The sequence below is a fragment of the Hetaerina americana genome, unplaced genomic scaffold (genome assembly GCF_022747635.1).
Source record: "Hetaerina americana unplaced genomic scaffold, ioHetAmer1.1.p SCAF_10, whole genome shotgun sequence".
NCBI classification, from domain to species: domain Eukaryota; kingdom Metazoa; phylum Arthropoda; class Insecta; order Odonata; family Calopterygidae; genus Hetaerina; species Hetaerina americana.
In genome coordinates this window covers 71,521,605-71,535,390 of record NW_027286070.1, presented here as the reverse complement: position 1 = coordinate 71,535,390, position 13,786 = coordinate 71,521,605, and the positions used below count along the sequence as shown (strand labels likewise).

The following is a 13,786-nucleotide window of genomic DNA, read 5'->3' as shown; positions in this document are numbered from 1 at the left end:
TAAGGATAATATGAAACAACAAATGACCAGTGCTCAAGTACGTGGGCATAATAATTTCCTGAATGTTGATGTACATGAATCTGCCACTCTTCTGCCGTGCATAATAAGAGTCCCTTTCATTGGTCATCAAAATTTCAACACTCTGCCACCAGGCATAAAATTCTGCTCCTTCTAGGGGTGCATTTGAGAAATGTCTCAAGCATTTTTGGCTAGACGAGAGCTATTATAGTGTGGAAGAGTTTCCGGAGTCTTCTAAACACTGAAACGCATGATTGTTTTGTTCTCTGACTTGTCCTATATTTTACTTTGTAAAGTCCTGGGACCAATACATTTTATTATTAATATTATTATTATAAGAATAACAGTGTGATATACATGCACACAAGACAATATTAATATGTTCATGTTCTGATTAAAGTTGATAGATCTTTCTGATCTCTGTTGATGAATAACTCTATAATATTCCTGATTATGGAGTCGTTACTTTTAGTTTATAGCAATGCTCTTGGTCTATTTTGTATTAATGCTCCATGATTTTAATGTGTGTGTGTTTGTTACATTTAATGTCTTTGTACATGCTATACTTGTATTTAATGCAATTGTTAGCCCCATATTTTGTATCTCAATTGAGCCTGTATGCATTGTACTCTTCTCGACATGCCTTATATCATGTTCGTACATCATCCACGTGGTAATTTTTTTAATATGATATTTATGCAAATAAAATGTGTTCATATTATTAACTCAAAAAAAGATAGTGAACCAAATTCACTCCTATGTTATTAATTATGGTAAACCGCAGTTGGTACCGCAGCTTATTATGTGAGATACTTAATTGAATGCTTTTGTGAAGTATGGTAATGTAGTGATTACATGTTTAATTGATTTCTCCCAATTTGAGGGACGCAGTCCAAATCCAAATTGTATTTCACAAGCTGTTGGGACTTATGTTGAATTTTATGAAAAAGCTATGCTGATCAAGGAAGTCCATCATGTTACTCACAGTTTCGAGGGTGGTCCCAGAAGTACCTGACCCAACAAAGAAAAAACAAAAATTTTGGAAAAAATGTTTTTATGTTTCCACATGATCTCCTCTCAGCTCTATACACTTTTCCCAGCGATGTTCAATAAGTTCGATGATATTTTTATAATAAGAACTATATTTCTCCTCAAAATAGCCATTAACTGCTGACAACACTTCTTCACAGTTTGAAAATCTTCTACCACCGAGCCTTTTTTCAAGTTTGCGAACAGGAAATAATCCGAGGGGGTTCGATCAGGTGAATTAGGTAGCAATTCAAACTTAAATTCATAAATTTTGGTCATTGCAATGACGTATTTGTGAGCTGGTGCATTGTCTTGATGAAACAACACTTCCATCTCAGCCAAATGCGGCACTTTTGCTTGATTTCTTCGCTCAAACGTTGCTAAGTTCGCATAATACTCGCCGTTGATATTATCTCCTTTTTCAAGATAGTTAATGAAAATTACCCCACTCGCATCCCAAAAAACCAATGCCACGGCCTTGCCTACAGATGAAACCGTCTTCGCCTTCTTTGAATGTGGTTCTCCATTTTGAAATCATTGTTTGGATTGATCTTTGTTCTCTGTTGTGAAGTTATGGACCCATGTTTCATTTATGGTTATGAAACAGCGCAAAAATTCTGCTTTTTTGCTGTGAAACTTTCTAAGCACTCAATTGAAACACCTTCACGACACTGGTTTTGCTTGATTGTAAGCAAACGTGGTAAGCCATCTTGCTCACAGCTTTCTCATTTCCAAATTTTCAACTATTATGCGATGTACCGCACTTTTTGTAATTCCTACTCTGTCTGCTAGCTCGTGCACTTTCAGTCGACGATCATCCGGTATCACTTTGTGGATTTTCTTCGCCGTTTCTGGAGTCGTCACCTGATTTGGTCAACCAATCGCTCATCTAGACAGCTCATACGGTCTCGTTGAAACTCTGCTTCCCAATATTTTACTGTTGTAAACGAAGGAGCAGACTCACCCAGGGTAGAATCCAGTTGAGTTTTTCTATTGGTTGGGCTGAGGCCCCTCAAATAAAAGTATTGTATCAGATAATGATGACCAATTTTCTCCATTTTCAGAAATTCACTGAAAACTTTCACTATTTGTTGGCTGCCAAACAAATACTAAACAACGTGGCATCTTCAAACTTGAAACATATGCTTTACAGACTGCGTACTTTCTAATACAGTAATCTTTTTCAGACAAACTACTGCCAACTATAGCTCAGGCTGGGTACTTCTGGGACCACCCTCATAGAAGGAAGAAAATGTAACTCAAAAGACCATAGCAGTTTCAAAACACCAAATGTTCTTGAATTAAATCAATATCTAGAGCCTCAGGATAAGATTTGTGGAGAAGATTTGTGGAGAGTTTTGTCTCTCCCGAGTAATCCTATGTTGAAGAAGCTCATCGACTCAAAAACTGACCCACACACACAATATCTCACGCCCTATCAATGTCGTGATTTCCAGGAAATAACTCAAACCTGGGTTCAGAACACCCACCAAACTCACAGCATCAGTCGCATGTGACCTGTAATTGTTTGCTGGTGAATAAACTCATTTCCTGGGCCAATGCTTTCCTTACGGGGTTAGTGGGAGCACCATTGAGGAAGGATATGCTGCTCATATTCGTAGTAGTAGTTTTTAGGGGAGGCGGCCGACAGCTAAGGTCATTTGCGCCATAGGGGATGGACAGGAAAGGATGAAGGGTGGAGAGAAACCCGGCGTCGGCATTAGCCTACTCTTTACAAAAGGCGCCAAGGGGTCCGCAGTTTAACGTCCCATCCGACGGACGGCGTACTCACTCAAAGTGCCCTCCACAAAGCACCTCAAGTAGGGATGGAGATACCTCTGAAAAATATTCAACACTGCCGGGATTTGAACCCGCCCCCTCAGGGTGGGAAGCTAGTACGTTAGCCCCCGCACCATCTCGATCCCCCCTGCTCATATTCATGCCATTGCTTTGGAGAGAAGTCAATCCCTTGTCAAGGACCAACCTACCTCTCACATGTCAAGAGTACACTTTGGGGCACTTACACTTGAAGTCATTCCCATTTGAAAACTGACATGAACAATCCAGTGTGTCTGAAGTGTTGTAAACGTACATGGGTACACATAGTTGGTACATATTATTGTTTTATACCATCCATCTTGTTTTCTAATTGCTATGCTGTAGTCTTAAATCTTAAAAACAATTCTCTACGATCATGCTTATCCTTGTGTCACTGTTTCTTTAAAATCTAATGTTTATGTTAGAATGCTTATGAAATATAAGAGTGTCATTCAATACTCAGAGAGACAGATGGTTGTGACTCAAAAATGGTTTATTGGATTTTTACGAAATTTGGTCTATTTTTCAATATAATCTCCACCCAAAATTTATTCGCTTGTCCCATCTTTCTTGTAGCTTCCTCATTCCATTGGTAAAGAATTCTTTCATTTAGCTCAAAGCCACTTCTGCACTGCTTCCTTGACGTCATCGTTTTTGGCAAATCTTTTCCCATGTAAGGCATCAATGAGTGGTTATCCAAATGGGTTGAAATGAGATGGGGCAAGTTCTGAACTTAACATGGGATGAGATGAGACCTCCCAACCCGACTCTTGAAGTTTATCATGGGAGAGCTGGACCATATGAGGGCGGGCGGTGTTGAGCTGAAAAATAACTCCCATTGCCAAGAGTCCACGGCATTTGCTCCCGATGGGTGGTTTAAGTTTGTTTTCGGCATCTCTTGAGTAGAGATGGCTATTGATAGTTCACTGATCTTCAAGGAAATCGCAGTAGACTGGACCCTGTGAGTCCCAAAAGATGGTCAGCATCACTTTACCCATGGAGGATTGATCCCTGAATTTTTTTGCGAATGGGAGAGCTAGTGTGTTTCCACTCCAAACTCTTGTCTTTTGGTCTTAGGATCGTAGTGATGGATCCGGGCCTGGTGGCAAGTCATTAATCTTTCTAAAAACGTATCTCCTTCAATCAAAATTCATCGCTTTAAATCTTGACTAATAGAAAGTCTCGATTCTTAATGAGCATCAGTAAGCTGCCTGGAAACCCATCTCAAACATATTTTCCGGAATTTTAATGGCTGCAAGTGATATTCTAACACTTACCTGAACTTTGTAAGCTATCATTTCAACAGTAATTCTTCTGTTATCGTGAATAAGTCCATCGGCCAACCACTATTAAACCAATCAACCCCTTTTTAGGCATTCATGCTGGGCATACAACTTTTCCCATGTTGTATCAACATTCTAGAAAGTATTTAAATTGGTTACTTCTGCAACTAAAAATCAAAAAAAAAACAGTGTGTGCTCTTCTAAGCTGCAATCATCTAATGGACTTGCCATGGTGAGCTGAAGATTTTGAGGTTATGTTGACATTAAAATCAAACAGCTGATTAGAGCTTATCCCAAGGTTGCCAACTGACATCCCTGAAAAAATGATCAAGATTCATGGAATAAAATTTAAATGAGAGAATTTGTCTCTTTATTTATTGAAAGGCACTCATAAATGTATTTGAGCACAAATTACCATCCAATTTTGTTATAATAATAATGATAATAATAAATTTATTTTTCTGTTGGGCAAGTGCATGACCTGTCCATGTCTAATTAGTATACTGTTATAAATTTGTGGTCATAGTAATTAAATGGGATGAAGAGAAGGAATGTAATTTACTGTCAAAAGTGGCTTTTCTTGTGCAGGAACCAATTTTGTGCACCTATGTGGAATTAAAGATAGCTCCCATACCAAACATTACAGCCCATTGGTCTTGCGGCACACAGCCTTAAACTCATTTATTACTTTTGTCTCTCGGTAGCAAAATTTCTGTTGTGTGCGAGAGCCGTATGTTAGTAATAACTATATCTCCATAATCCTTAGCCAATGCAGTTGTTGTATGTTATGCCTGCAGATTCCTACAGCCTGACACTGCAGGACTTCAGAGAGATTGACGCTGCCTTGGGCCCAGGGCTAACATCCCTTGCATCACAAGTGGCTGAGACGATTGGAGGGGGCCTCTCTGCCTCATCCCCCATAACCCCTTCCTCCGCACACTCCTCTCCCGCGTCCTCCTCCTCCCCTGCATCTGTCTCTCCAGGATTCGCTCCGCACCTCCCACCACCCACCATTCACGGCTCATCCGGTCCCCACAGATTTCTGTACTTCAACCGTCTCAACCTGGCATTCAAATCATCCGTAAGTATATATTCCATCTTTATGTCCGCTTTGGTAAAATGACCTGCTCACACACAATGGTCTGCACCACAAATGCGCCAACTGGTGCTATCTGGAGGCCATGACGTGGACTATAGCCCCGCCGCCCACTGGTGGCGCTTATTGCCTGTGCTTGGCAGATCGTGGGGATGTGCGTATTGTGCCAGTTGTGTTAGTTTCCATCGCTCTTGTATGTACTGTTTGTCGGAAATGGAAATTGACGAAATCACAGAGCAATGAATCAAGTTTTTTGGTGAAGTGAGGTGAAATTTATCAAGAAATTACTGAAATGTTGACAACTGCTTACGGTGGTGATGGTCTGAAGAAAACATTTGTTTTCAAATGGATTGAGCATTTCAAAGATGGCTGACTGGACGCCATGGATGATGCAAAACGGGGACGACCTTCGACCTCCTGTGTTGACGACAACATTGATCGTGTGCAATTCCTTGTCCTTACCGATCGTCGAAAAACTGTCCGAATGATATCTGATGAGCTGAATTTATGAAAATCAATAGTGTGCACTATTTTAACCAAATTTGACTCTTGGCGATGGATGGACCCTTCACCATGACAATGTACCTGCGCTTTCAGCATTGATCACTTGCCAGTTTCTGGCAAAAAATACAATCACCTTGATCCTTGATCATCCTCCTTATTCTCCAGATCTCGCCCCCTGCAGCTTTGCCCTATTCCCGAAATGCCAAAATGTGATGAGGGGACATCACTGGGAAGATGTGGAAGACGCAATAAAGCAAGAAATGACGATGAAACTAAAAAGCCTAACTGTCAAAGAGGACTTCCAAGGGTGCTTTATAAACAGTGTATGAAAAGAAGATGGAATAAGTGCATAGCAACAAATGAAGAGTACTTTGAACGGGGGACAAAATCGAAGTAGACTAAATTTTGCAGTATAAAGTTTTTATGGCCTCAGTTTGTGTATTTATTGGACAGAGTAGTGTCATGTTGATCACTTTTTCCACTAAATTTGATGGAAGATGCACTTTTTGCCTCGTGCACATTAAGTTTGATGGAAAATTCCTTCCTGCATGGCCGTATAGGAATGAAACTATCTTTAAATGCAGACCATGTTAAAACATTCACTAGGGCCACTAGAACATTACTTTCAAGCTCTCCCCTTTCACCCCTAGTCCCTCTCCATGGGGGTTATGCCTCATATGGTATGCCTCCAGCAATAGGGGCCCAAGTCCGTAAGTTTTCTCTTTGGGAGCAAAGAGAAAGCCTTTTCTTCCGTAGAATTATCCTCAGGCAGGTCAGTAACTGACAGAGAAGACTTTTTCTACCAATCTGGAAGGAAGGAAAGTCTGGGACCAAAGAAGTTTATGCAAGGGAAGTTCTAGTGGGAAGTGTTTTGTGAGCCAATGAAATCTCTCTTTATTACCTCTTTGTCCAAGTCACCCAGTTGCATATTGTGCTGATAGTTATGCCAAGCTTAAGAGAGTTTGTTTTTTTAATATTTTATGAATATTATAAGGAAATTAATTGAGGATGTTACTGCAACAGCCTGCCTTAGACATTTGAATTAATAAATAGAGATGTATTACTATAAAAATTCCATTTGTAGGTTAGTTTCAACAGTTATTTTCAAAAGTAGAAATTAGGTATTTTGATATTTAACCATTCAAATTAATTGGTGCCCAACATTTGGAAACAAATGGAAAACTTGCAATGCAATAAAACCCATTTTATGAAAATCTTTTTCTTACTTTTTTAATGTAATTTTTTTTAATTTTGAAAGTATTTTTTACAAATTTTTAGAAACCAAATTATAGTGTTGATGCCCCCCATACACTGAATATGCCAGTGGCTGGCATTTGTCTTCACTCTTACCAGCATAGCAGCCGGTATGTTGGCAATTTCTGCTTAGATGTTGCCCTTCAGGTCTTGTAGGGTCCTTGGACAGATGACATGACCGCAGGATTTCAAAAAACCTCACAAAAAAATGGCAAGGGACCAAATTAGGCTGGCCACTCCTAATCACCCCTTATTGAGATGAAGTGCTCCAGGAAGTGTTCCCTCAGTACAGTCATCGATGTCGTTGAAGCCTAAGCCGTTGCTCTTTCCTGTTGGAACCAAATGTCCTCTAAATCCAGTTCAGAAAGTCATGGAAAAAAAATTCCTCCAGCATGTTTACATTCCGGTCTGAATTCACGGTCATTGTGACCTCATTTTCTTCAAAAACCAGGGACCAACAATACCGACTGAGGGAATGGCACATGACACAGCGATCCCAGTCAAGGCGAATGATTTTTACACTCTGAAATTGTTGCATTTAAATGCACATTAGCGGATGACTCAGTTAAAAGTTACTGTTGCGGCATCTCCCGCAGTTTCTTTGGAACTTAAGGTGAATGCAAAGGCATTTGATGCAATCCTCTGGGATTGGTGTCAGCCCAGTAGCGCATGTTCTCTTTGTTGACATATCCACTCGCATGGAAATGGGCTTCATCGCTGAAAATAACAACTTTGTCCTCGGGAACGTTTTTGAGAAGAGTCTCTCATGCATTCCTCCAAGAATTGAAGTCACATTTGGAGAGTTCCTGCACAATGGCCAACTTGTAAGGATGGTTAAGGTCATAAACTTAAGGTCATCGTGCAGAATTAGCCTCACTAAACGATCAGAAAGTCCAAGGGCCGAGGGGATCGAGATGGTGCGGGGGCTAACGTACTGGCTTCCCACCCTGAGGGCGCGGGTTCAAATCCCGGCGGTGTTGAATATTTTTCAGAGGTATCTCGATCCCTACTTGAGGTGCTTTGTGGAGGGCACTTTGAGTGAGTACGCCATCCGTCGGATGGGACGTTAAACTGCGGACCCCTTGGCGCCTTTCGTAAAGAGTAGGCTAATGCCGACGCCGGGTTTCTCTCCACCCTTCATCCTTTCCTGTCCATTCCCTATGGCGCAAATGACCTTAGCTGTCGGTCGCCTCCCCTCAAAACTACTACTACTACTCCAAGGGCCGACTGACGCATGCTTGCGTGCAGAACCCCATGGGAACTACAAGATGGTGGCTCTCACTGCCTCAATGTTCTTAGGTGATCTAATGGGCCAATGGACTGCAGTTCTTTGTCTTGTCGCACTCGTAGTTTGTCTGCACGTAGTGACCCATGTAACGATTGATTTCCAGTCTAGGCAGGGCCCAATGGGACCACACTGAAGCAATTTTGGAAGGCCCGCTGGGTTGCAATCGCAGAACATCTGTTCGATAAGCAAGCCTCGACGGCAAACGCACACTCCTCACTGTTCCATTGCGTGATGGCAACTGACTATCGGTATGAGGGAGAAACTTCAGAAACCTGGATGTCGAATGAGACCACTCTTACCTAGCTACGACCTCTACAGCCTGATTGGCATGCATTTCAAAAAAGGAAGTTATGTTGCCGCACCCTGTAGATTAAAAGCTGTTTCATCAGAAGTACACCAAACTTATTCCATCAGCTGTTGTAATGTAGAACGAACAAATCGCTCCTCCCAAATTTGATCCGCTGTAAATGTTTAAGTATTTAATTAACCCACTCAAAGTAATACTATATTGCATTATTTTACAATTGAAGGCAAGCAGGTAATTCCTTATCGTTTCATCTTCACGGAAGATATTTGTGATATTTTATGCAGTTGAAGTTAAACCAGCACTAGTTACGACGAAATACTGTGAGTAGACGATTGAATTTTTTAATAAAACAGAAGTGAATTTAGGCTGTGGAATAAATGATAATTTGAAAATACAACTACCTTTGAAATAGACTCGCGGGTGTTGATGATGGCTCTCCGTTATTTCAATTTCATTTGCCATCGAGAATGTCTGATAATTTTTCAAATGCCTATAATTGTTTCATGTGCATGCGATTTTGGGATTTTTCAAAATGGGAGATCTATGTATGTATGTTTTACGATTGAAGTAGAGAGTTGCAGCTTTTTTAATGGGAAAAATGGCTCTACATTCAACTGATAGTCCTTGTGCTTTACTTGATTAATGAATTTGTGTCCTCATTATCATATTGGTTCAATTTTATATTATGTCCAACTATCGGCTCAATTACGTATTACCTCAAGAAGATAACTATGGTCAAAGTTGCATGTTGGTGAATCATTTTTATGACACTATAGTTTAATGCAGTCTTTCCTGATTTAAAATACCGTTATATATTCGAGTGCAACAGCTTTGGCAAGTCATGGTTAATTTTTTGATTTGTGTTTTTGATTCATTGGAAACTATATTAAATAAGTTACCTTTGCATGGTCCTATAAACTGTTTACCTCTAAATGTAGGAAAGTATTTGGTTGATGCCTATAAATCACCTTTGCCAAAACCAGCCTCTTTATCAATTTTACGCAGAATAACAGTTTATTTTTAATGCTTGCCCCATAATGCTTACCATTGTTCCAAAAAAGAAGTTTGCCTTGGAGCCCGGGTTGCCTAGAAGAACAATAATTTTTAAAGTAGAAGTACCTAATTCATCTATATTGAATGAAAATTTTACTCGTTGAAAAATAATTTTTTGAGTAAAAGTACCTATTTCATCTATATCGAATGCAAATCTTATTCATTTGAACCATAGGTATTACAATCTTTGTTCATTTTAAACAATTAGAAATACACATCAACTACCTTATGCTTGGCATGTAAATTATAATTAGTGTTTACATGAAATGGAAATTCTTAAATCGTAAACAAGCTAACAGGCTGAAGTGAGACCTAAACACTGTAACCTAAAATGTGGAAATTAATCTAGCAGGTCCATAATGTGGCTTACAATTTCAGAAGTAATCGACAAATCACTGTCGAAATATGCATTTTCTCCTCGAGAGAGAAAACTAAGGGACAGCCTCCCTAGATCCACGTGATAAGAGTCTCCCGGTAGGTGCTTCATGAGTCTTGGGCTGGGAGACTCATTTTCCACAGGAGATTCATCTTTCTCCCTTCTTGGGAGAAACATGTTAAACACTTGGGCCCAGGGTGTATCCAGGGTCCAGGGACATTTTCTACCTGCAGCATCAGGGGTGGAGGACTCTTTACATGGTCACATGGCTGTGTATTGATCAAGTTTTCCCCTTCTGCATGACGTATTCAAGTATGGTGTTGGTCAATGGCATGAGTGGTTGATGTTAATTTTCATTTTCTCCTCTTTGAATACCAGAGGACTTCCGTGGGGGGTTAAATTAACATTTGTTCAAAACTCATTGTTTTCCGCTAACATGCACATATATTGTGTGCCCCACAATGCACTTCTTTTCGGGGATTTTAAATGGGTGTTATTTTTCCTTTCTCTCACCCATTTCTCTCTCATCCATTACCCTTTCCACCTGGTGGTTGTACCCCTACCACACATGTTTTCAGGGGATCTCAGGGTATTTTGTGAATGTTGAAGTTTTTTGACACCAAGAAGCTGGGAAAGTGTTTGCTAGGTACTGGCTTATCCTGTCTGAATATGGATTCATTCTAATGTCAGTTATGTATCAACTACAAAGAAATTTAACTGACAGAAGTTATAAGCCAGTGTCCAAAGAAAAGGATTTGAGCTGGTTGATGCCATTATTTCGTCTTATTTTAAGTGCAAATCTGTTGAAATGTGTTATTGGTCTTGGCTTTTATAACAGAGTTCAATTCTGAAACATTATTATTATATTTTATATTATAATATTAAAATAAACTGCCACATATTGCATGGTATTTTGTGTTGAAGCTATTGTAATGAATAGATTGATGGTAAATCGCAGGCAGGCAGGAAATTGTTTAAAGCTTCATGGCAGTGGTGTAATGGCTTCATTTTGGTTCCGTGTTGTTTATTTTTTGTTAAACGAGCTGAATAGTAATATCCAAGTTCCATCCATTTGCATAGCGGAAAATTTCATTACACAAAGTTGGGCTGTCATGAATGGGCAAAGAATGCATGTGCAATTAAAATTGAGAGTGTTCAGAATGTATTTATACTCTTTAACATTCATAGATACATCTAGACAACAGAGGAGTTGGGAATGTTGCTGTTTCAAGAGACATTTTGATGATGCTGGCAGATATCAATGCAGATCTCCGAGGCTACCCTGGTTGCTATGATGATATTGGAAGGAGTGACAACCAAGACAGAAATTTGCAGAAAAGGTAAGACGAAAAAAAACCCTATCCAATCAACATAAATGAATTCAATGCCTTGAATTGTCATTAATCCTTCCCATGCCCCATCATGCAGTATTATATTGTTCAACCTTTAACTTGTATGAAATCCTTTATCTGGTCGATTTATTCATCTTTTATCTGAGGACCAAACCTTCCATGGCATTAAGAGGGTTTTCTTTGAGTAGACCCAGGGTGCAGTATCTTTAATTTTAGACTAGATAATAAATTTATTGGTTGTACATGCCAAATCTTCAGTAAAATGAAATTAGAAATAAATTGAATCATATCCTGTCACTGTATTAAATGCAAAATATATTGAGGCAGTCCTAAACATTTTGCGCAATGGGGTAATTAAATTGCCAGGGGGTCAACCCTGTTCCAGTGGATTTATAAAGTATAGTTTTCAAAGATGCATTGCTTCAGTAAAATTGTCATAACTTGCTTAAAAATTGAAAATTTAATGGATTTTTGAATGCAATACTCATAAATAATGTTAGTACTTCTGCTGTGTGTTATACTCCATGAAACATTTTCCTTTGTGGATAAAAACTCATGAAATAATGAGGCAAGCCATTGGAGTACCTGAGGAAGAGATGAAAGAAATATTACATCCAAAATGAAGAGGGACGACGAATAAGTTTCAAGCTGTTCCGCTGTAGGAAGTTCCGCTCCATTACAGAAAAATGGTCTGGGATTTAAATACCATTTAAGTGGTTTATACTATCAAAATTACTTGATGAAATCGAAAATTAAGTTAAGACTTATTATGAAATGACAAAAGGCAAATGAAAAATTACCACCAAACATGTAAATAATGTAAGTTAAAAGTTTAAAATAATGCTCCTGAATGACAAGAATTCTCACCATCCACACGCAAATTTTATATCTTAAATGGGGTCAAGGTCTCAATCATCACCAGAACAAATACCTGGGTAAATATCCTCCCACATTTTTGAGCATAGTTCTTATAATTAAACTGTAATCAAATATTTGACGGCAATTCAAAAGCCATACCCTCTCTTAAATTCCCCAGTTGTTAATTAGTTTGCATGACGATTTTAAATGGTTCGGAGCACCGGGTGATTGACTTAACTCCATTTGTTTATATTTAAGGAATATTCATAACACTCTATCTGTTAATTTCTTGCTTTCACTGTGTAATAGGAAATTTAACTCTCCAGTCATCTGTATATAGTGCTCTCTCCTGGAGTTCGTCAAACAGGGTTATGAAATATTTATATAAAATTCACTATGTACATGTATGACTGATTTCCAGTGAGTACATAGTTGTTCCAAAAATGTAATTTGTGACCTGTGCTTTGCCTCTATCTCTGCTGTTGGTTTTCTTTTTGCTTGAACCAATGTGTCTGCCAATGCTAAACAGGCAAGTTTGCATTCATATGAGGCTTAAGATACCAGGATGATTTACTTGGGCCATGTCTGCTCTCCAGTGAAACTACTTTGGGACCAAATCCAATTTGTTTTAGTACTTTAGAATAGATTAAGTGATGGACCTAATTATGAAAAATATGCATATACTGGGTTGTTTCTTATCTCAATCAAACGCAGATTATTTTACAGACATCCATATTCTAGCCTATTTAGAAGTTCTTGAAGTCTGGTAACTATTTCATATGTCTGTGTAAACTCTTGGTATTGTATAAATTACTGATTCTGGTTTGATGTGGTGTGGAACTCTTCCATAATAGCAGGGATGAAAACTATTACAATTTTCAACTTAATAAAGATTTATTTCTGACTGGTTTCAATGTACTCCATCATTTTTTCAAGTAGTTCACTTGAAAATGATGTATATAATATCGAAACTAGTTAGAAATAAATCTTCATCAAGTTGAAAATTGTAATAATTTTTGTCTCTGTTATCTTGATATTTTGCCCTGTTGGTTTCTTTTCCTCACTTTGCAATGACTCTTTTTTGAACTGTTTCCAATCTTGGCATGTCCTCTGTTGTGTATGATTCACATGCTTCTGACCTCTGGACGAATGGGCGTTGTCTTCATCACTGCCATTCAGTCAAACCAGTTGTGGTCGTGTCAAAATCATTTGATGTCTGACTTTTTGGAGTAACCACAACTTTTATGAGCCTTGCAAAAATTCCAGAGAAAAGTACTCCCAAAGGAAATGAATTATTTAAGTAGTCCTTGAGAAAAGTCATGGGTAAATCGGGTAGAGTTCAATTTGAATCACAGTTTTCATACTGAATCAACGTAAAGCTCTGTAAAAGGGTCTTACTGCCTTAAGGTTGTAAGATTTGAGCCGTCATGATGTGGCTTATGGCTACTATTTACACCAATTAAGTTTGTTATTTGTAAACTGTAGAGATAGTTATGTAGAAATTACGCATCCGCATTAATGGCTGGTGTAGAGGATGCCTGCAAAAACTG

General features: G+C 38.8%; 1 protein-coding gene across 1 annotated transcript in view; it reads left to right on the top strand.

The window, feature by feature from the left end:
• The window catches only part of Ccz1 (vacuolar fusion protein CCZ1), a 39,264-nt gene that overhangs the window by 19,571 nt on the left and 5,907 nt on the right, over positions 1-13,786 (top strand). The window contains exons 8-9 of the mRNA XM_071598847.1: positions 4,946-5,229; positions 11,215-11,366. Of these exons, the coding sequence (XP_071454948.1) occupies positions 4,946-5,229; positions 11,215-11,366 (436 nt within the window). The remainder of the gene's footprint in view (positions 1-4,945; positions 5,230-11,214; positions 11,367-13,786) is intronic.